At 34.1% G+C, this 21,087-nt stretch overlaps 1 protein-coding gene and 1 pseudogene across 2 annotated transcripts; both read left to right on the top strand.

Annotated features, from left to right (window-relative positions):
- Positions 1-11,540: 11,540 nt before the first annotated feature.
- Positions 11,541-15,432, top strand: LOC143570550 (uncharacterized). Its single transcript, XM_077056173.1, has 9 exons — positions 11,541-11,618; positions 12,138-12,243; positions 12,768-12,906; positions 13,570-13,678; positions 13,765-13,901; positions 14,523-14,659; positions 14,743-14,846; positions 14,914-15,041; positions 15,137-15,432. Exons 1-9 carry the CDS (start codon positions 11,574-11,576, stop codon positions 15,213-15,215), a joined length of 984 nt encoding a protein of 327 aa, XP_076912288.1. The 5' UTR covers positions 11,541-11,573; the 3' UTR covers positions 15,216-15,432.
- A 2,300-nt stretch (positions 15,433-17,732) lies between these two features.
- On the top strand, positions 17,733-21,087 carry LOC143570549 (uncharacterized; annotated as a pseudogene). The gene is made up of 2 exons (XR_013141950.1): positions 17,733-20,630; positions 20,700-21,087. The product of XR_013141950.1 is annotated as an uncharacterized LOC143570549 (transcript).

Raw genomic sequence — 21,087 nt, 5'->3', positions numbered from 1 at the left:
AAGTATTAATTTACATAAAATAAACAATCCCAAACACCCCCTTAATCAAAGTTGATACGGACCAGGACCACAGGATTCGTGATCAGGTGGTGGTGTTGGCGGCAACGACAACGGCAAAAGCGGTGGTGGTGGTGTCAACATTGGCGAAGCTTGGATGAAAGCGCCTGAGAGAGTCAAATTGTATGTAAGTTTTCATAAATGAGGGTGTCGGACTCAAATTTTCAGCCGAAAACAGGAAAATTTACAGTACATATACAAATTTTCAGAAAAAAAAACAGGTCATGTTAATATATACTAATGCGTAAAAATAGTGGGTCAGGGCCACTCCAGGCCCACACTGTGCTTCATCCCAGGGTGCCAAAAAAGTATGATGAGAGAGTGAAAAATAGAATAGAATATAATTTTTTTAATAAATAAACAAACAAATATATATTATATAATTCTATTTCATTAACTAACAAAACATTTTTTCTCCCCTGTGATCTATTTCATTCTGTTTGTAAAGGGGCATAACTTTCTAGTATTTAAATATTCATTTAACTTTCACTTGGCAAATAAATCTCATTTGCTTTGTTGTCCTGTTTAAACTATTAAATTATTTCCTCAACTAACTTGATGTTTGTGTTCTCCCTTAACTAAAAGAATTCTTTTCTTTTTGACTATCCACAGAACCTTCGGTGTCTAGAAGTAATAAGGTTATATATATATATATATATATATATATATATATATATATATATATATGTTTTTGTCTTTAAACGAACTACAAACTCTGTAACCACATTTTATATTGATTCTGACATTTAATTAGGATATTACTATAAGCATATTTAATTAGGATTGTCATCGAGAATTTATATACCTCGGTCGAGTCGAAACAAAAATGCTTATAATTAAACCCTAACGAGTGCTGATACATATAAGCTAACATTTTAGATGACATTGACGTTATAACATTAAATATAGTAATAAAATCAAATACGTCTCTCTCTCTCTCTGTCTCCACCTTTTTTGCCTCCAAAATAAACGTGCCTCTTCCAAGAATGTGGCCTTCACACCTAAAAGTTTATAATCTCAAATATCAACCATAAGTTTGAATATATGGTCGACAATAAAGTTTCATCATTAAAAGATATTGAATTTTAATAATTTTAACTATAACTTACGACATTTGGAAAATATTTGTTAACAGTTCCAACATTGAATGCATTTTTGTATAGAAATTCACACTAAGTGAAAGTTAATTCCACTTCTTTTTTATAACATGGACTGCTTATATGGCAAATATGCGTCTCTTACTCTACATTAAGCGCTCATTAAGTATGCCATGCCAGGTTAACTGAAAGTTACTAAGAGTTGGCCTTGTTGATTGTTTAGGGCTTTGATTAAGTGTTCATTAAAAATTTAGGTCATGTGTGTTAAGTTTTCCTCTTAATTTGTAGTAAGAGATGTTTTTGTCACACAATCAATTTACATCATAAAAAAACTAACAAAACTAACTTTTGATTAATATAAGACCGTTTAAGAAAAATACGTTTAAAATTAAGAACATCTATAATATTTCCTGAATTAGGATTAATTGCATTAATAAAATCCTATAACCCAAATATAAAGGACACCGCACCCATCAATAATTGGTCATGTTACAAGTGTCACATATATTACACATTGTTACAAACTAAGCGTAAGTTTTATCATGTTACAAAATAATGTGTGAAATATAATGATTTATAGTCGATAAACGTTAAAATGTCAAATATTAAGGATTCTAGAAGAGGGTGAGGGACCAAGCTTTATGTCATTGACAATAAAACTTTAATAATAGTTTAATATTTTAACCTTTTATTTATAATCAATGTGGTCACTGTAGGATTTGGTTTCTAGAAAAAGGAACAAGTACACACAAAGAAAATAACGTTTTTGAATTGTTTTTTAAAATCAAAAAATGTTTTTGAATTCCTTTCTGACTTTCCAGAATAGTAACATATTATGCGTTTTTTTTTCTTTATAAATATATTGTTTTCAACTTTTAATAAGGGTTTAGGACAAACCGCCATTTAGTACAACTAACAATAACATACCTCCAAAAGAAAATTTAAAACGTCTTCAAATCTAATAATAAGCCCAAAAAGAAGTTGAAGTAAGAAAGAAAACACTGAAGTTTGATATGTTTGGCTGATTTAATTAACCCTATATCCAGATTTGACTCAAAACATTACTAAAGTCAGCTGAACGAAACACTAAACACCCTTATAAGAGCATTCACATTGGAAATACTATATCATAACAAATCATATAACTCAAAGAAAGTTTAATGGTTTTATCATATTTTGCACTACATCTGATTCACTAAAGTATGGTACAAGTATTTGGATTAAATAGTGATTTCATATATATATGAACTCCATATATATGGACTCCATAGTTGTGAATGTAAGAAAAAAAAATATAATAAAGAAAGGATAAATAAGCATTGTTTAACTTAATCTAAATAAATATGAAGAATCAGATTTAGATGTAGAGGGTTTTAAAAGATAAACAAATTTTATGGATAAATGTATTTTTTAACTAATTTATATGATATGGATGAAAATAAGGATTACAATATGAATGATCAGTGTCATTGATCAACAATAGAAAGACTTGGTTTATGTTAAAGTTGGCATGATAGACTTGGGGTCCCTACTGATGACCGTCGTTTGAGTCAATCAAAAACCTAATTAAACTACCTAGATAGGATAAGTAAGGTATTGTATCCACCAGGAGTATGTGATCAATGTGATTCGTGTACAGATTTAATATTATGAAGCAACTGGTTTTAGTGCTGATCACACAGGCAATGATTTGAATTTAGAATTAAACAAGCAAACGAATAAACAAGTTTCAATCAATTAACAAAGCAAATTACACCCGGGAATTCAAGTAAGCAACCTACAGCAATCTCATGCAACCTAACAGATTAATTATTACTGGTTAACTACAAACTGATCAATCAGACAAAACCTTAAACAACAATAATTGTTTTACGCACGGCACTGGTTATCAAACGATCCTTGCCAGTGTGACTCGGTTAAGGGCAATTATATGTTTTATCGTATTCAATATAATCAAACAATCATATGATCGATTATCTAGCAACTGGTAACAAATCGTTCAGACCAACGTAAACCTAAACCGACTGAACACACAGAAATACTAAACATCAATAATCATATATCAATCATCAGTAATTATACAAGAATGTTCTTAATCACATGAGAAAAACTGTAAAAGTGACAAACTATACATCCCGGGTGATATTCGAGGAGATTATCCGAGCCTTGACATTGTTAAATCTTCAATATGGATGATATGGATCATGTGTAAGGTCTCGGCACAAGCTATGATGGTGAAATCGTCTCTTGGAGCTGCTGGAAATTGCCTCTTTTCGTCCAGAACGAGTTAGGGTTGTTTATGATGAAAAATATGATTTAAAACCCTAACTCCCGTTTGACCACCCAATCGCGAGATGCGATGGGGTCTTCACTGGTCCATCGCGTATCGCAATAGCGCGATGGACCAGAAAGTCAACAGATAATTTAAATCCCAGCGCGATACGCGATGGGTCCTCAAGCAAGCCCATCGCTTATCACGATGGGTCTTGTCACCAGCAAACATTATTACTTTGTCTCGTTTCGCGTGCTGGACGTCCTGGGTCTTCATTCCGTGTCACAACAGGTCCAAATTGAGTACTTTAACGCCTGTGACCTGAAATCCAATAATACACATATGAAGTATCGAAGTTCCTAAAATAAACGATTAAACCTAAATAATAAACGAACTAAAACATAAACAAATTAACCAACCATCGCCTACATCATTATCTTGAGATTTCCACTACTTGCGACTCGCATGGTATGTTTTTATCTCACGCGACATACATTCTTGACATTCTGCAACGAGCTGATATGACGACTTGTAAAACGTGAGTAACTAGTGGTGGTTAATTTCATAGCCGAAACTTCTACTTTAACAATGTGTCAGCATTATGTCTATCAAGGAACCTAGTTCAATACTACGTATAGAGAATGATCAATGTCCATTTCTTGTGAGAAAAAGTCCATCTCAGTCAAGTTCGGGTGCTACGTATCCCACCCACTCATTAGTACGCATACATTTTCACCAAAGGCTTGCCTCGTCATCTTAACCAAGCCTTTCGAGACATCTTGAGTGTTCGTCAGACTCACACTCAAACTAAGGGAGAATATTAGATGCTATATTATGATGTGAATATTAACCAATTGTATTAAATATTAACCAATTGTATTCTTCCCTTTGTAAAGGATGTTATGTTGATAATGAAATAATCGAATATCATGATACCATAAACTATTTTACAAAGATCACAATGATACTCTATCACTCACCAATAAGCTTATGTACCCAAAACTCCTAAATTTCTCATTTGAGACACTAACTTGTATACTCCGGGTTTGGGATGAGTGATTATAATGTTGAAATATCATTAGGTGTAGCTTAACCACTACAAGTGCAATCATACTATTGTTGGTGATGAGAGCATGATATGAAATCTGACAAAGAATTGGTTTCGTTGAAATGGCAGCCTGCTTGTGATCTTCAGAAGACATCAGTTTTCAGGACATAATGAAACTGCTTTCATTAGATTCATTGAAAGACTTTATGTTTAACCATTTGTTATTGTATTTAGGGTTGTTTGGTTCATTCAGATCTGAATGAGCCTCTGTCCCATTCAGCAACAACAATAAGTCTGAATGATTCAGACCTAATTTTAACCATTCAGATGTTTTTCTGTTTGAAATCAAACAGTCTGAAGTCTGAATGAATCAAATGTTTACATCTGAATGGTTCCATTCAGATATAAACAAACAGCCCCTTAGACTATGAGTATACTTATGTTGTTGGTTTTGGAGCCGATGGTCTTTTTGGAGTCTTTCTATCCATATGAATAAATGTAAGGTTTAGCTACTCACCACCCTCCCCGAATCCTACATACCAATAGTTTTTGCTTTTTATGGAATTTACTAGGTACGACTGTTGTTGTTTTCATTATATTTATTTTTGTACAATTTTAGTTTTTTGTTCTTTTATTTATTGTTTATATCACAACCAATATTTTTATAACCGGACTAGCCTTCAAACCAGCCGTCTTATTAGTTCACTGATTACACCATTTTCTAAAACCATGTAACATCATAACTAGTTTTACATAAAATAAAAAGCTCAATATATAAATGTATTGAAAACTTCAAGTAATCTATAACAAATACTTTATTTTTATACATAAAAATTACTGAGCTTTTATTTCCCGCTCGACCATCGACCATCTAGTCTGGTTCCTGCCCTGGCATATTCAAATAAAATCGATCGGTTCAAATACATACAATCAAACTTCTAACTCCTTGAGTTTCCGGTCCGGTTCTGAAAACACCTATCACAATAAATAAAAAAATATATACAACTTTAATTTCCAAAGAAATTATTTCCAAATTGGGCTTTTCCACATACTTAAATAATCTCCAACCCAACCCACCGGGTTATTATGGCCCAATATGTTTCATACCAAATACCATCTGATTAAAAGTAGAAATGGTCAACTAGTTTGACCGAACTGAAGGAATCAAATTCTGCGAGATGGAGTACAGGAACAAACTTGTTCTTGCTCCAATGGTTCGAGTTGTAAGTTCATTTATTATTATACTTTTACCATACACTATACACTGTCCTTTATATTTTACTAAACTATTAGACTTTCAAAAAACAATAATGATGCAAATCCAGTGTTGTATAGCTAGCTAGGCGCTAGTCGGCTGTCGGGCAGGGACTAGTGATTAATTATAATTTATATGCCAAATTTTATATATAACTAAATTTTACAATTTTGACTGATTTTTACCAAATAGTGATTAGTAACTCGCTAGCGGCTAGTCGGACGGCTGACTAGCGATTAATCGAAGCCTATGCGCGATTTTTACAACTATACTAGGCACTAGTCAGCAGGTGGGTACCTACTAGCAGTTAATTAGATTAGAGTTTTTATATGTAAATTTTAGTTTATATATACTAGGTGCTTGCGGGCGGGCGGAATCGTATCAATTTTATATGTGCTTTTGCATTCGTGTTTAAAATTCTTTTTTGTTGCAATTGTTAATTATAGTTTCTGGTTTTAGTTATGCAAGTTTTGTGTGTTTTTGTTAGGGTACATTGCCATTCAGATTGCTGGCAGCTGAATATGGGGCAGATATTACATATGGCGAAGAGATTATCGATCATAAATTACTCAAATGTGAAAGATGCGTAAATGGTAAACATAGTCCGTATTTATGTTGGTTCGTTTATGTTCTTTTGCTTACGTTCATTATGTCACTGGTTTACGTTTGGTTAAGTTAGTGTTTAAATTAATTTAAATTCTTTAGGTCCATCACAGTTTAGTCTAATTTTCTGGAATTAATATATTCTAGTTTTATAAACTTTTTAGGCCCAACAGATTATTAGCTCAGTTATGTTCATTCATTTACGTTCGTGATACTTTTAACGAACGAACACGAAGCATTCATTTTCTTAACGTACAAAATGGAAAAGAAAACCCTGTTCGTTGAATGGGTTGTGTTCAATCATTTGTCTGGTTTAAGTTAACCGAACGAATATGAACACGCCTTGTTCGTGTTCGTTCGGTTCATTTACAAGCCTGCAAGCAACACATTTGATCACAAAAGAGATGTATTGGAAGGGTGTAAGAGATATTGTAGTATATTATAACAATAAGTTAGATACAGTATTTATGTTAAAAAAATGTGGCTGATGATTTGATTTGTTTTTGCGTCCCAGATGCTATTGGTTCTATTGATATAGTGGAGAAGGGTACAGAGAATGTTGTTTTTCGAACATGTGATCAAGAAAGAAATCATGTGGTGTTTCAGTTGGGCACTTCAGACGCTGTTCGGGCTTTAACTGCTGCACAGCTGGTGTTAGTTTCTTTCTTCTAAGTTCTGTGTGTTATGTGCTTATGTGCTAATAGGTTTAGGATTCTACTAAAATTATTAAAATAATAGTTATAAAGAGTATATATATTATGTTTGGGGAGAGTTCTAGGCAAAAGACGGTTTATTTACGATAACACGCAGAACAAAAAAATCATTCATTTTTCAAATCTTAAACTTTTTAAGATATAAGAAAATGATTAAATGCATTGTTTTTTCAGCATCTTGAAATTCAATATTTATATATACATACATACACACATCAGGCATCAGGCATCAGGCATCATGTTCCTCAGAAAAATCATTCATTTTTCAAATCTTAAAATTTTCAAGATATAAAAATTTAGGTCATGTGTGTTAAGTTTTCCTCTTAATTTGTAGTAAGAGATGTTTTTGTCACATAAACAATTTACATCATAAAAAAACTAACAAAACTAACTTTTGATTAATATAAGACCGTTTAAGAAAAATACGTTTAAAATTAAGAACATCTATAATATTTCCTGAATTAGGATTAATTGCATTAATAAAATCCTATAACCCAAATATAAAGGACACCGCACCCATCAATAATTGGTCATGTTACAAGTGTCACATATATTACACATTGTTACAAACTAAGCGTAAGTTTTATCATGTTACAAAATAATGTGTGAAATATAATGATTTATAGTCGATAAACGTTAAAATGTCAAATATTAAGGATTCTAGAAGAGGGTGAGGGACCAAGCTTTATGTCATTGACAATAAAAGTTTAATAATAGTTTAATATTTTAACCTTTTATTTATAATCAATGTGGTCACTGTAGGATTTGGTTTCTAGAAAAAGGAACAAGTACACACAAAGAAAATAACGTTTTTGAATTGTTTTTTAAAATCAAAAAATGTTTTTGAATTCCTTTCTGACTTTCCAGAATAGTAACATGTTATGCGTTTTTTTTTCTTTATAAATATATTGTTTTCAACTTTTAATAAGGGTTTAGGACAAACCGCCATTTAGTACAACTAACAATAACATACCTCCAAAAGAAAATTTAAAACGTCTTCAAATCTAATAATAAGCCCAAAAAGAAGTTGAAGTAAGAAAGAAAACACTGAAGTTTGATCTGTTTGGCTAATTTAATTAACCCTATATCCAGATTTGACTCAAAAACATTACTAAAGTCAGCTGAACGAAACACTAAACACTCTTATAAGAGCATTCACATTGAAAATACTATATCATAACAAATCATATAACTCAAGGAAAGTTTAATGGTTTAATCATATTTTGCACTACAACTGATTCACTAAAGTATGGTACAAGTATTTGGATTAAATAGTGATTTCATATATATAAGAACTCCATATATATGGACTCCATAGTTGTGAATGTAAGAAAAAAAAATATAATAAAGAAAGGATAAATAAGCATTGTTTAACTTAATCTAAATAAATATGAAGAATCAGATTTAGATGTAGAGGGTTTTAAAAGATAAACAAATTTTATGGATAAATGTATTTTTTAACTAATTTATATGATATGGATGAAAATAAGGATTACAATATGAATGATCAGTGTCATTGATCAACAATAGAAAGACTTGGTTTATGTTAAAGTTGGCATGATAGACTTGGGGTCCCTACTGATGACCGTCGTTTGAGTCAATCAAAAACCTAATTAAACTACCTAGATAGGATAAGTAAGGTATTGTATCCACCAGGAGTATGTGATCAATGTGATTCGTGTACAGATTTAATATTATGAAGCAACTGGTTTTAGTGCTGATCACACAGGCAATGATTTGAATTTAGAATTAAACAAGCAAACGAATAAACAAGTTTCAATCAATTAACAAAGCAAATTACACCCGGGAATTCAAGTAAGCAACCTACAGCAATCTCATGCAACCTAACAGATTAATTATTACTGGTTAACTACAAACTGATCAATCAGACAAAACCTTAAACAACAATAATTGTTTTACGCACGGCACTGGTTATCAAACGATCCTTGCTAGTGTGACTCGGTTAAGGGCAATTATATGTTTTATCGTATTCAATCTAATCAAACAATCATATGATCGATTATCTAGCAACTGGTAACAAATCGTTCAGACCAACGTAAACCTAAACCGACTGAACACACAGAAATACTAAACATCAATAATCATATATCAATCATCAGTAATTATACAAGAATGTTCTTAATCACATGAGAAAAACTGTAAAAGTGACAAACTATACATCCCGGGTGATATTCGAGGAGATTATCCGAGCCTTGACATTGTTAAATCTTCAATATGGATGATATGGATCATGTGTAAGGTCTCGGCACAAGCTATGATGGTGAAATCGCCTCTTGGAGCTGCTGGAAATTGCCTCTTTTCGTCCAGAACGAGTTAGGGTTGTTTATGATGAAAAATATGATTTAAAACCCTAACTCCCGTTTGACCACCCAATCGCGAGATGCGATGGGGTCTTCACTGGTCCATCGCGTATCGCAATAGCGCGATGGACCAGAAAGTCAACAGATAATTTAAATCCCAGCGCGATACGCGATGGGTCCTCAAGCAAGCCCATCGCTTATCACGATGGGTCTTGTCACCAGCAAACATTATCTTTGTCTCGTTTCGCGTGCTGGACGTCCTGGGTCTTCATTCCGTGTCACAACAGGTCCAAATTGAGTACTTTAACGCCTGTGACCTGAAATCCAATAATACACATATGAAGTATCGAAGTTCCTAAAATAAACGATTAAACCTAAATAATAAACGAACTAAAACATAAACAAATTAACCAACCATCGCCTACATCATTATCTTGAGATTTCCACTACTTGCGACTCGCATGGTATTTTTTTATCTCACGCGACATACATTCTTGACATTCTGCAACGAGCTGATATGACGACTTGTAAAACGTGAGTAACTAGTGGTGGTTAATTTCGTAGCCGAAACTTCTACTTTAACAATGTGTCAGCATTATGTCTATCAAGGAACCTAGTTCAATACTACGTATAGAGAATGATCAATGTCCATTTCTTGTGAGAAAAAGTCCATCTCAGTCAAGTTCGGGTGCTACGTATCCCACCCACTCATTAGTACGCATACATTTTCACCAAAGGCTTGCCTCGTCATCTTAACCAAGCCTTTCGAGACATCTTGAGTGTTCGTCAGACTCACACTCAAACTAAGGGAGAATATTAGATGCTATATTATGATGTGAATATTAACCAATTGTATTAAATATTAACCAATTGTATTCTTCCCTTTGTAAAGGATGTTATGTTGATAATGAAATAATCGAATATCATGATACCATAAACTATTTTACAAAGATCACAATGATACTCTATCACTCACCAATAAGCTTATGTACCCAAAACTCCTAAATTTCTCATTTGAGACACTAACTTGTATACTCCGGGTTTGGGATGAGTGATTATAATGTTGAAATATCATTAGGTGTAGCTTAACCACTACAAGTGCAATCATACTATTGTTGGTGATGAGAGCATGATATGAAATCTGACAAAGAATTGGTTTCGTTGAAATGGCAGCCTGCTTGTGATCTTCAGAAGACATCAGTTTTCAGGACATAATGAAACTGCTTTCATTAGATTCATTGAAAGACTTTATGTTTAACCATTTGTTATTGTATTTAGGGTTGTTTGGTTCATTCAGATCTGAATGAGCCTCTGTCCCATTCAGCAACAACAATAAGTCTGAATGATTCAGACCTAATTTTAACCATTCAGATGTTTTTCTGTTTGAAATCAAACAGTCTGAAGTCTGAATGAATCAGATGTTTACATCTGAATGGTTCCATTCAGATATAAACAAACAGCTCCTTAGACTATGAGTATACTTATGTTGTTGGTTTTGGAGCCGATGGTCTTTTTGGAGTCTTTCTATCCATATGAATAAATGTAAGGTTTAGCTACTCACCACCCTCCCCGAATCCTACATACCAATAGTTTTTGCTTTTTATGGAATTTACTAGGTACGACTGTTGTTGTTTTCATTATATTTATTTTTGTACAATTTTAGTTTTTTGTTCTTTTATTTATTGTTTATATCACAACCAATATTTTTATAACCGGACTAGCCTTCAAACCAGCCGTCTTATTAGTTCACTGATTACACCATTTTCTAAAACCATGTAACATCATAACTAGTTTTACATAAAATAAAAAGCTCAATATATAAATGTATTGAAAACTTCAAGTAATCTATAACAAATACTTTATTTTTATACATAAAAATTACTGAGCTTTTATTTCCCGCTCGACCATCGACCATCTAGTCTGGTTCCTGCCCTGGCATATTCAAATAAAATCGATCGGTTCAAATACATACAATCAAACTTCTAACTCCTTGAGTTTCCGGTCCGGTTCTGAAAACACCTATCACAATAAATAAAAAAATATATACAACTTTAATTTCCAAATTGGGCTTTTCCACATACTTAAATAATCTCCAACCCAACCCACCGGGTTATTATGGCCCAATATGTTTCATACCAAATACCATCTGATTAAAAGTAGAAATGGTCAACTAGTTTGACCGAACTGAAGGAATCAAATTCTGCGAGATGGAGTACAGGAACAAACTTGTTCTTGCTCCAATGGTTCGAGTTGTAAGTTCATTTATTATTATACTTTTACCATACACTATACACTGTCCTTTATATTTTACTAAACTATTAGACTTTCAAAAAACAATAATGATGCAAATCCAGTGTTGTATAGCTAGCTAGGCGCTAGTCGGCTGTGGGGCAGGGACTAGTGATTAATTATAATTTATATGCCAAATTTTATATATAACTAAATTTTACAATTTTGACTGATTTTTACCAAATAGTGATTAGTAACTCGCTAGCGGCTAGTCGGACGGCTGACTAGCGATTAATCGAAGCCTATGCGCGATTTTTACAACTATACTAGGCACTAGTCAGCAGGTGGGTACCTACTAGCAGTTAATTAGATTAGAGTTTTTATATGTAAATTTTAGTTTATATATACTAGGTGCTTGCGGGCGGGCGGAATCGTATCAATTTTATATGTGCTTTTGCATTCGTGTTTAAAATTCTTTTTTGTTGCAATTGTTAATTATAGTTTCTGGTTTTAGTTATGCAAGTTTTGTGTGTTTTTGTTAGGGTACATTGCCATTCAGATTGCTGGCAGCTGAATATGGGGCAGATATTACATATGGCGAAGAGATTATCGATCATAAATTACTCAAATGTGAAAGACGCGTAAATGGTAAACATAGTCCGTATTTATGTTGGTTCGTTTATGTTATTTTGCTTACGTTCATTATGTCACTGGTTTACGTTTGGTTAAGTTAGTGTTTATATTAATTTAAATTCTTTAGGTCCATCACAGTTTAGTCTAATTTTCTGGAATTAATATATTCTAGTTTTATAAACTTTTTAGGCCCAACAGATTATTAGCTCAGTTATGTTCATTCATTTACGTTCGTGATACTTTTAACGAACGAACACGAAGCATTCATTTTCTTAACGTACAAAATGGAAAAGAAAACCCTGTTCGTTGAATGGGTTGTGTTCAATCATTTGTCTGGTTTAAGTTAACCGAACGAATATGAACACGCCTTGTTCGTGTTCGTTCGGTTCATTTACAAGCCTGCAAGCAACACATTTGATCACAAAAGAGATGTATTGGAAGGGTGTAAGAGATATTGTAGTATATTATAACAATAAGTTAGATACAGTATTTATGTTAAAAAAATGTGGCTGATGATTTGATTTGTTTTTGCGTCCCAGATGCTATTGGTTCTATTGATATAGTGGAGAAGGGTACAGAGAATGTTGTTTTTCGAACATGTGATCAAGAAAGAAATCATGTGGTGTTTCAGTTGGGCACTTCAGACGCTGTTCGGGCTTTAACTGCTGCACAGCTGGTGTTAGTTTCTTTCTTCTAAGTTCTGTGTGTTATGTGCTTATGTGCTAATAGGTTTAGGATTCTACTAAAATTATTAAAATAATAGTTATAAAGAGTATATATATTATGTTTGGGGAGAGTTCTAGGCAAAAGACGGTTTATTTACGATAACACGCAGAACAAAAAAATCATTCATTTTTCAAATCTTAAACTTTTTAAGATATAAGAAAATGATTAAATGCATTGTTTTTTCAGCATCTTGAAATTCAATATTTATATATACATACATACACACATCAGGCATCAGGCATCATGTTCCTCAGAAAAATCATTCATTTTTCAAATCTTAAAATTTTCAAGATATAAGAAAATGGTTAAATGCATTGTTTTTCACCTTCTTGAAATTCAATATTTTTATATACATACACACACGCGCGAACAAAGTGTGTTTATTCACCTCTTTGTGGATGATCTTGGTAATTTACGTAAATAGTCCATCGTGTTTAAAATGACCAAAATACCCTTCCATTTAACAGAAAAATAAAACGTGGTGAAAAGGACAAAAATCATTAGATATTTGAAACCACGGGCCACGATTTAAGTAAAAGTGAAAGTTCGTACTCAGAAATGAAAACCAAAGTTATTATAAATTCATAATTACTTAAATTGTGCGTCTTCACTCAGGTGTAAAGATGTTGCAGCTATAGATATAAACATGGGTTGCCCGAAAGCGTTCTCTATAAGTGGAGGAATGGGAGCTGCATTATTAAAGAAACCAGACCTCATTCATGATGTATGCAACTCATCGTGCTCGCTTATTCTCTGTTTAATGTTTGTCACCGATATCTGACCCTTCAAAAACATATATTTTTATTCCAGATTTTGACAACATTAAAGAGGAACTTGAGTATACCGGTTACATGCAAAATACGCCTGCTAAATTCAACTCATGATACCGTAGAATTGGCTAGACGAATTGAAAAAACCATGGTTTCTGCTCTAGCTGTCCATGGAAGGTAATACTTTATTACTACTTATGCGATAGAACGGTTCTGTTTATTTTAAATAATTGGTACTATTTTTTGGAACAGCATTCTTTAGGTTTGTAGCATATTTCACTTTTTGTCCTTAAAACTAATAAAATAACAAAATAACAAAAATCATCCTTTATGTTCACATTCTGTCACAGTTTACGTCCTTTCCACTAACGGACGTTAAGTTTTCTGTTAAGTCCAGTCACATGAGGTATTTTGGTCATTTTATTCTATTTACACATCAAATAAAAAATTAATTATTTGTAATTATGTATAGAGATATAGAGAGAGAGAGAGAGAGAGAGAGAGAGAGAGAAGAGATGTGAAAATTTTGTGTATATGTATTTTATTTATAATTACAAGTTATTACTTTTTTTATTTTCTATTTGTTGCGTGATTAAGGTAAACTGACCAAACTGTCTTCATGTGCAATGCACAATTGCACAAGACTTGGCTTAACGGAAAAAATTAACATTCGTTTGTGGAAAGGACGTAAACTATTACAGAATATAAACATAAAGGGTGATTTCTGTAATTTCCTTAGTTTAAAAACGAAAAGTGTAATTTTTCTAATATTTATGTATTTTGTTAAGTAAATTGCAGAAGAGTTGCAGATAGACCAAGAGATCCTGCTAACTGGAGTGAAATTACAAATGTTGTAGATGCACTTTCTATTCCCGTCATTGCCAACGGTGATGTATTCGAGTATGATGATTTTCAGCGCATTCGGGACGTGACAGGTAATCAAGTAATTACTCATTAATTAAATAAAATTATATTTTTATATAAAATAAATTTGCTAATAACTAATCATTTATCATAGGCGCCTCGTCTGTGATGGTTGCTAGAGGAGCTCTTTGGAATGCTTCTATTTTCCAATCTGTAAGGTCACCCGTTGAAGTAGTGAAAAGAGAGTTTGTTAGGAAGGTATGTTATTAAATAATCATAGGTTAAAACTATAAAAATGTTTATTTATTTATTTATTTGGTTTTAGAGTATTTTATGGGATCATGATATTAAAACCACCAAGTACACATTGAAAGAGATGATAATGCATTATACTTCCTTGGAGCTTCCGGAAGGAAAGGCGGTGACAAAATCAGAAAACTTGGCTGATATCGCGTATGTCATTATTAGTTATCGTGACAAAATAATGAATCATTTTAAACCGTTTATAAGTTTTTAATCTGTTTTTTACTTGATATGCTTAATTTCAGGCGTTTTTATGGGGAAGAAGAGTATTATGAATCGATCAACACAAAGCCGATTGGCAATTTGGGCATCGAAACGTTTTGAAGATCATAGCAGTGACTAATTATTGTGAGGTAAGGTCCAATATATATGCTTTTAGATTATTTATATGTAGATGAAAATTTGTATGTTGTTAATGTTGACATGGAACAAGCTTCTAGCCTACACATTTGAACAAGCTTAATGTTGGCTTGAGGTGGTTTTTTTTAGGATACCACATATTTTGGTCAATGCGGATTATGCAATTGCTATTCAACTTCGATTAAGGGTGTGTTTGTGGAGATTATGTAGATGATTTTTTTGTTGTCGTGAAGCGGTATTTAATTAGTTTTTTTTTACATGTTTGGGGACAAATGCATACCTTATAATAAGTTATGTCTCATATTACAACTCATTGGTCCTATGTGATGGGATAATGTTGACTTTTCTTAAGTTAGGGGGTGTTTGGATCAAGATTGCCACCCCTCCTGATAGTCTTAAACGCCCTTGCCGATTCTAAGGGCGTATTTGGTGGTTGACTTAACTCCCCAGGGTCCGGGAATAAGCCTTTGCAGTAAGATGCACACGGTCTTACTCTCCACTTTGTACCGTTAAACTGATGAAATCAAGGTTACAAAGTAGCAACCAAAACAGTTTTAATAAACCACAGATATGTAAATGTATTCGCTTGAATGTTTGAGCGGGAAAACAACCAAAAGACACGGTATTAGAGTGACATGTGTCGTGTTCAGGCCGACGTTCCGAGTCGATGGTCCGGATGTATTCGGGTCGACACTCTGGAACGATTTCGGGTCGACGTTCCGAGGTTGTGTTTGGGTCGTTGATTTGGATCGCGTTCGAGTAGGCGATCGGTAAGGTGTTCAGGTCGTGTTTGCGTCGACGATACGGGTCACGTTCGGGTTTACAGTTGAATTACATGCGCTTTGACGCGGAGCGAAGCGTCAAAGCAAAAGACTTGGAACGGAACGCGAATTGTCACGAAGCGTCGAACCGGAGTGAATTGACCCGGAGCGTTGAATCGAACGCGAACTGACCTGGAACGTCGAACCAAACTGACCCGGAACATTTTGGAAGGATTTGGAATTCTTTTAAAATCTTATTAGCTAATATGCTATGATCGTAAGCAAAAAAAGTTACATATTTTGGAGAAAGGCCCCATATATTTTAATTCGCTTTGGGCCACTAAAAAGGTTGGGCCGTCACTGGACACGAGGTGTTCGGAATTCGGGTGGGCTTGTTTTGAGGAGGTATCGACCGTGTCAGCCTAATGTTGTTGTGTGACAGCTTGCCGTGTTCATAACGCTCCCCTCTAATAAGACAACTAACTAGTCAATGTAGTTTTCGAAATGCTTCAAATTAAACATGCTTGTCATAGACCAATCATCTCCCAAAAAGGTGTGGCCATCAGTTATTTAAGGACACAGACTTAATGGAAGTCTTCGTTGGGTTGTTATCAAAGTCAAGATAAAAGAACAAGTGGGGTACATTCATACACTATAATATATATTAATTTTGTTATGACGATTCTTGTTGAGAAGGTTATATACAGTAAATAAATGAAATAACTCGGCCATGTAATTTAGAAGTTTTAGAAATCAGGCCTAACAACAAAAACATAAAATTTGATCTCAAACAAGATCGACTGTTTTCTGTTTATTATAATTCTTGACATGACCCTAACCATTTATTTATGTTAATTAACTTCCAAAAATACTATGACTCATATTACCTTTTAGACATTCAAATTAATAAGATAAACATAAACTACTAAACCAATAAATCTAAATATTCAAACTAGTAATTAAACTCTTTCACTTAGCCTCCTTCAGTTTTCTCAATAACTCGTTTCAAGATTAAATTTCAACAAGTGAATGGAGGAGTTGCTCATTATTCTTACTTTTACCTTGCATTAAAAGCTTTTACATTCTGTATATTAATAAGTAGCTAAGGTGAATTTACACTTAACACACTTTCATTTTACATCATAATGTAATGACGTTGGTGCCAAAAACTGGCAAGAAATGTATATCACAGATACATAACCCCGAGAAAAGAAGTTTAGAGACTGAAACCAAGATTTATGACACGTAATGAAACAAGTGATCATCCTTAAAAATAATATGCATATCCTCTTCTTTTCTCATTTTTTTTTCAAAAATACATTTTTGACCCTTTACATTCCTAATTTTGTATACCCATTAGTAGTGTTAATGTGTTATAGAACTTGCTAGTCGCTAGTCGAGCGATGTGGTAAGAATTAGCAATTAATCAAGAGTAATCAAATTGCAATTTACATGTAAGTTTTCTATTATACGTATATATACTGAATTTTATATATAATTTTTTAAGTTTTGACCGATTTGACCAAATACGGATTAATTGAAGACTAGGTGGTTGGGTACCGAGTAATGATTAATCGGGGATTAGTAGGTGGTTAGACGGGATTTTTCCAACCATGCTCATTAGTGCCATGCACATCAAACATGAACAGGGAAATGTCAACATTCATTAGATTGATATTTAACTATACTAAAAAAATAAAAAATAAAAATCTTAAAACTGTTGATAGCCATGAGTTCATGATGGTGTTTAGAAGAATTAGGAAAGCTTGAGTAACTTGTCTAAAAATAAACAACTAACATAAATTCATATATAGCCAACACAGAGGATCATTATGATAAAGTGATAGGTCATTAGGGGCTTACTGTGTATATTTTCTATAAGTAACACTTAATCTCGGTATGCAATTTCATAACCTTTTACTTCTATTTCCAATATGTCCCTCTCAGTTGCAGTTGCATTATTATTATTATTATTATTCTCTTGTTATAATCTAATAATGTGTGTCCCTTCACTTGCAAATGCTACCCCAATAACTGTAGCATCCACCCTTTTAAAATGGAAAGCCAGTCAGCTCTCTCATCATTGGTTGGAAGCAACCCGTGCCATAACTATTGGATTGGAATCGGTTGCAGTAACGGTACTGTAGTTACAGAAAGTGTTGTTACAAGCATCATAGTTCAAAGTGTAAACTTAGCAGGTACACTTGATGATCTTGATACATGGTCACTACGAAATCTTGAAACGTTAGATCTTTCATCTAACTTTCTCTATGGCTCCATTCCTTCCAGCATCGGGAACATGTCTAATCTTAGATATTTAGATCTGGACAGTAATAATTTCGCCGGGAAAATTCCGTCAGAGATGGGAATGCTAAGATCTTTGGTTTTGCTTTGGTTGGACACTAACCGTCTTACTGGTCATATCCCATATAGCGTAGGTAATCTCACAAATTTACGTTCCCTTCTTTTGAGTAACAACAGTTTTAATGGTCATATACCAACTAGCATAGGTAACCTTACAAACTTACGTGAACTTGGTTTGAACAACAACAGTCTTAATGGTCATATCCCTCTAGAAATTGGGGAACTGAGTTTGGTCAAATACATTGATTTCTCTTCAAATTATATTTCCGGGTCCATTCCAACCGAACTTTCTAGAGCTTGAGACCTCATAGTTCTTATGCTTTGCCAAAACCTTATATCCGGTACCATTCCAATTACATTCCAAAACTTTAGTAGGCTAGAAGAGATAATCTTATGGAGTAATCTCATATCTGGACCAATACCAAATTATTTTGCTAATTACACTCACCTTAAAAAATTGCACATAGCTGATAAGAAATTCAGTGGCTTCATACCGCCTGAGTTAGGGAAGAGATCAGCCCTCCATGTATTGTGTTTGCACATGAATAAGCTTGTAGGTTCCATTCCTCGAGATATGAATCTAACTAAGATGTACATATTCGTCGTATATGACAACAAGCTCTCTGGTCCTTTACCAGACAAAATATGTGCCTCTGGCTCTCTTTTTTATTTCATTGTGAATGGCAATTTCTTCTCTGGCCTTGTACCAAAGAGCTTGAAAAACTGTAGCAGCTTATCTAGAGTTCGCCTTGACCATAACCAACTGACCGGAAACATCTCTCAAGATTTTGGGATATATCCGGAGTTGAATTATATGGATCTGAGTAACAATAAGTTCTTTGGTGAGGTCTCTAGCAACTGGGGGTCTTGTCGTAATTTAACAAGCTTAAAGATGTCCAACAACAATTTGTCTGGAAAAATATCTTCAAAGCTCGGAGGAGCAACAAGATTAGTCCAGCTTAATCTTTCATCAAATCACTTGTTTGGCGAAATCCCCACGAGCTTTGAAAGATTAAGCTCACTAGTGAGCTTGTACTTGGATGACAATAAGCTATCAGGCGCCATTCCTTCAGAAATGGGAAGTCTACACAACTTAGAAGAACTTAACTTGGCACAAAATTCTCTTACCGGCACAATCAATGTAAACTTAGGAGAATGCTTTAAGTTAAGGATCTTGAATTTAAGCAGTAATAAACTTGAGGGAGGTATTCCTGAAGATATTTCCAAGCTAGAAAAGTTAGAATCCCTTGATCTAAGTAAAAATAATTTGACTGGGAGGATACCGCTCCAGCTTAGGGGTTTAGCGATTATACAAACGTTGAACGTCTCTCACAATAACCTCACGGGCTCTATTCCTTCAAGTTTCACTGGAATGTTAAGTTTAACCACAGTCGATATATCCTTTAATCAGCTAAAGGGCCCACTTCCACAGATGAAAGCATTTGAAGATGCTCCAATGGAGGCACTTGCACACAACAAGGGGTTATGCGGAAATCACACGGGATTAGACTGTCCCATCCAACCAACGAAAGGTTCGAGCGTGATCGTGATCGTGATCATACTTCCTACATTGGTATTCATGTTGCTCATGATTTTTATTGCTTTCATATTCTGCTATCTCCATAAAAGAAAGGGTAATGCAACTATTAGGCCGGAAGAGACACGAGCAAGACCTTTTACCATTTGGAGCTATGATGGGAAAATGGTGTATGAGAGAATCATTGAGGCCTTGGAGGACTTTGACCCGAAGTATGTTGTTGGGGTTGGTGGATATGGAACTGTTTATAAAGCAAAAATGTCATCTGAAGTTTTTGCGGTGAAAAAAATTCACGCACTAGACGATGGTGAGGTGCAAAATGTCAAGAGTTTTGAATATGAGATCCAAGCATTGACTGAGATACGCCATCAAAACATTGTCAAATTCTACAGATTTTGTTCACATCCACGACACTCGTTCTTGGTGTTTGAGTTCTTGGCAGGAGGGAGCTTAAGGAACATACTGAATCACATGGAACAAGCTTTTGAATTTGATTGGAAAAAAAGGTGACGGCTGTTAAAAGTATCGCAAAGGCTTTATCCTATATGCATCATGATTGTTCACAACCAATCATCCATAGGGACTTATCAAGCAACAATGTTCTATTTGATTCTGATTGGGTTGCTCATGTGTCTGACTTTGGCACCGCCAGACTATTAAAGCCAGACTCATCCAACTGGACTTCTTTTGCCGGAACGTTTGGTTACATTGCTCCAGGTATAAATAATAAATCAATCTTGCAACTAATTGCGTTCCAAAGCGTTGACTTGATTTTCGGTTTTACAGAACTTGCATACACGATGGAAGTGAATGAGAAGTGTGATGTTTACAGCTTTGGGGTACTAACGCTGGAAGTTACAATGGGTAAGCATCCAGGAGATCTTCTCACGTTGTTAGAAGACACAAAAGGCATACCTCATACTGAATTTTTGGACATACGTCTTCCTCCACCTGCTGAACAAGTTGCTGAGCAAGTAAAAGTACTTGTCCAGGCTGCATTATCATGTGTGTGTAAAAACCCTCACTCCAGGCCGTCAATGAGGGATATAACCCGTGACCTCTCAGTAGAGACTCGCACTGCCAAAAGGAACATTATCACCACCTGAACCTTGGAGAGGGATGTTTGCTTCAAATCTTTATCACTACCTACTTCAAAAATAAATATGTTTACTTT

This window comes from Bidens hawaiensis, unplaced genomic scaffold (genome assembly GCF_021521415.1).
Source record: "Bidens hawaiensis isolate Kalapana, Puna unplaced genomic scaffold, B.hawaiensis_p1.1 tig00025007_1, whole genome shotgun sequence".
NCBI classification, from domain to species: domain Eukaryota; kingdom Viridiplantae; phylum Streptophyta; class Magnoliopsida; order Asterales; family Asteraceae; genus Bidens; species Bidens hawaiensis.
Note: the sequence above shows the minus strand (reverse complement) of the source record. Positions and strands in the feature narration are given on the sequence as shown.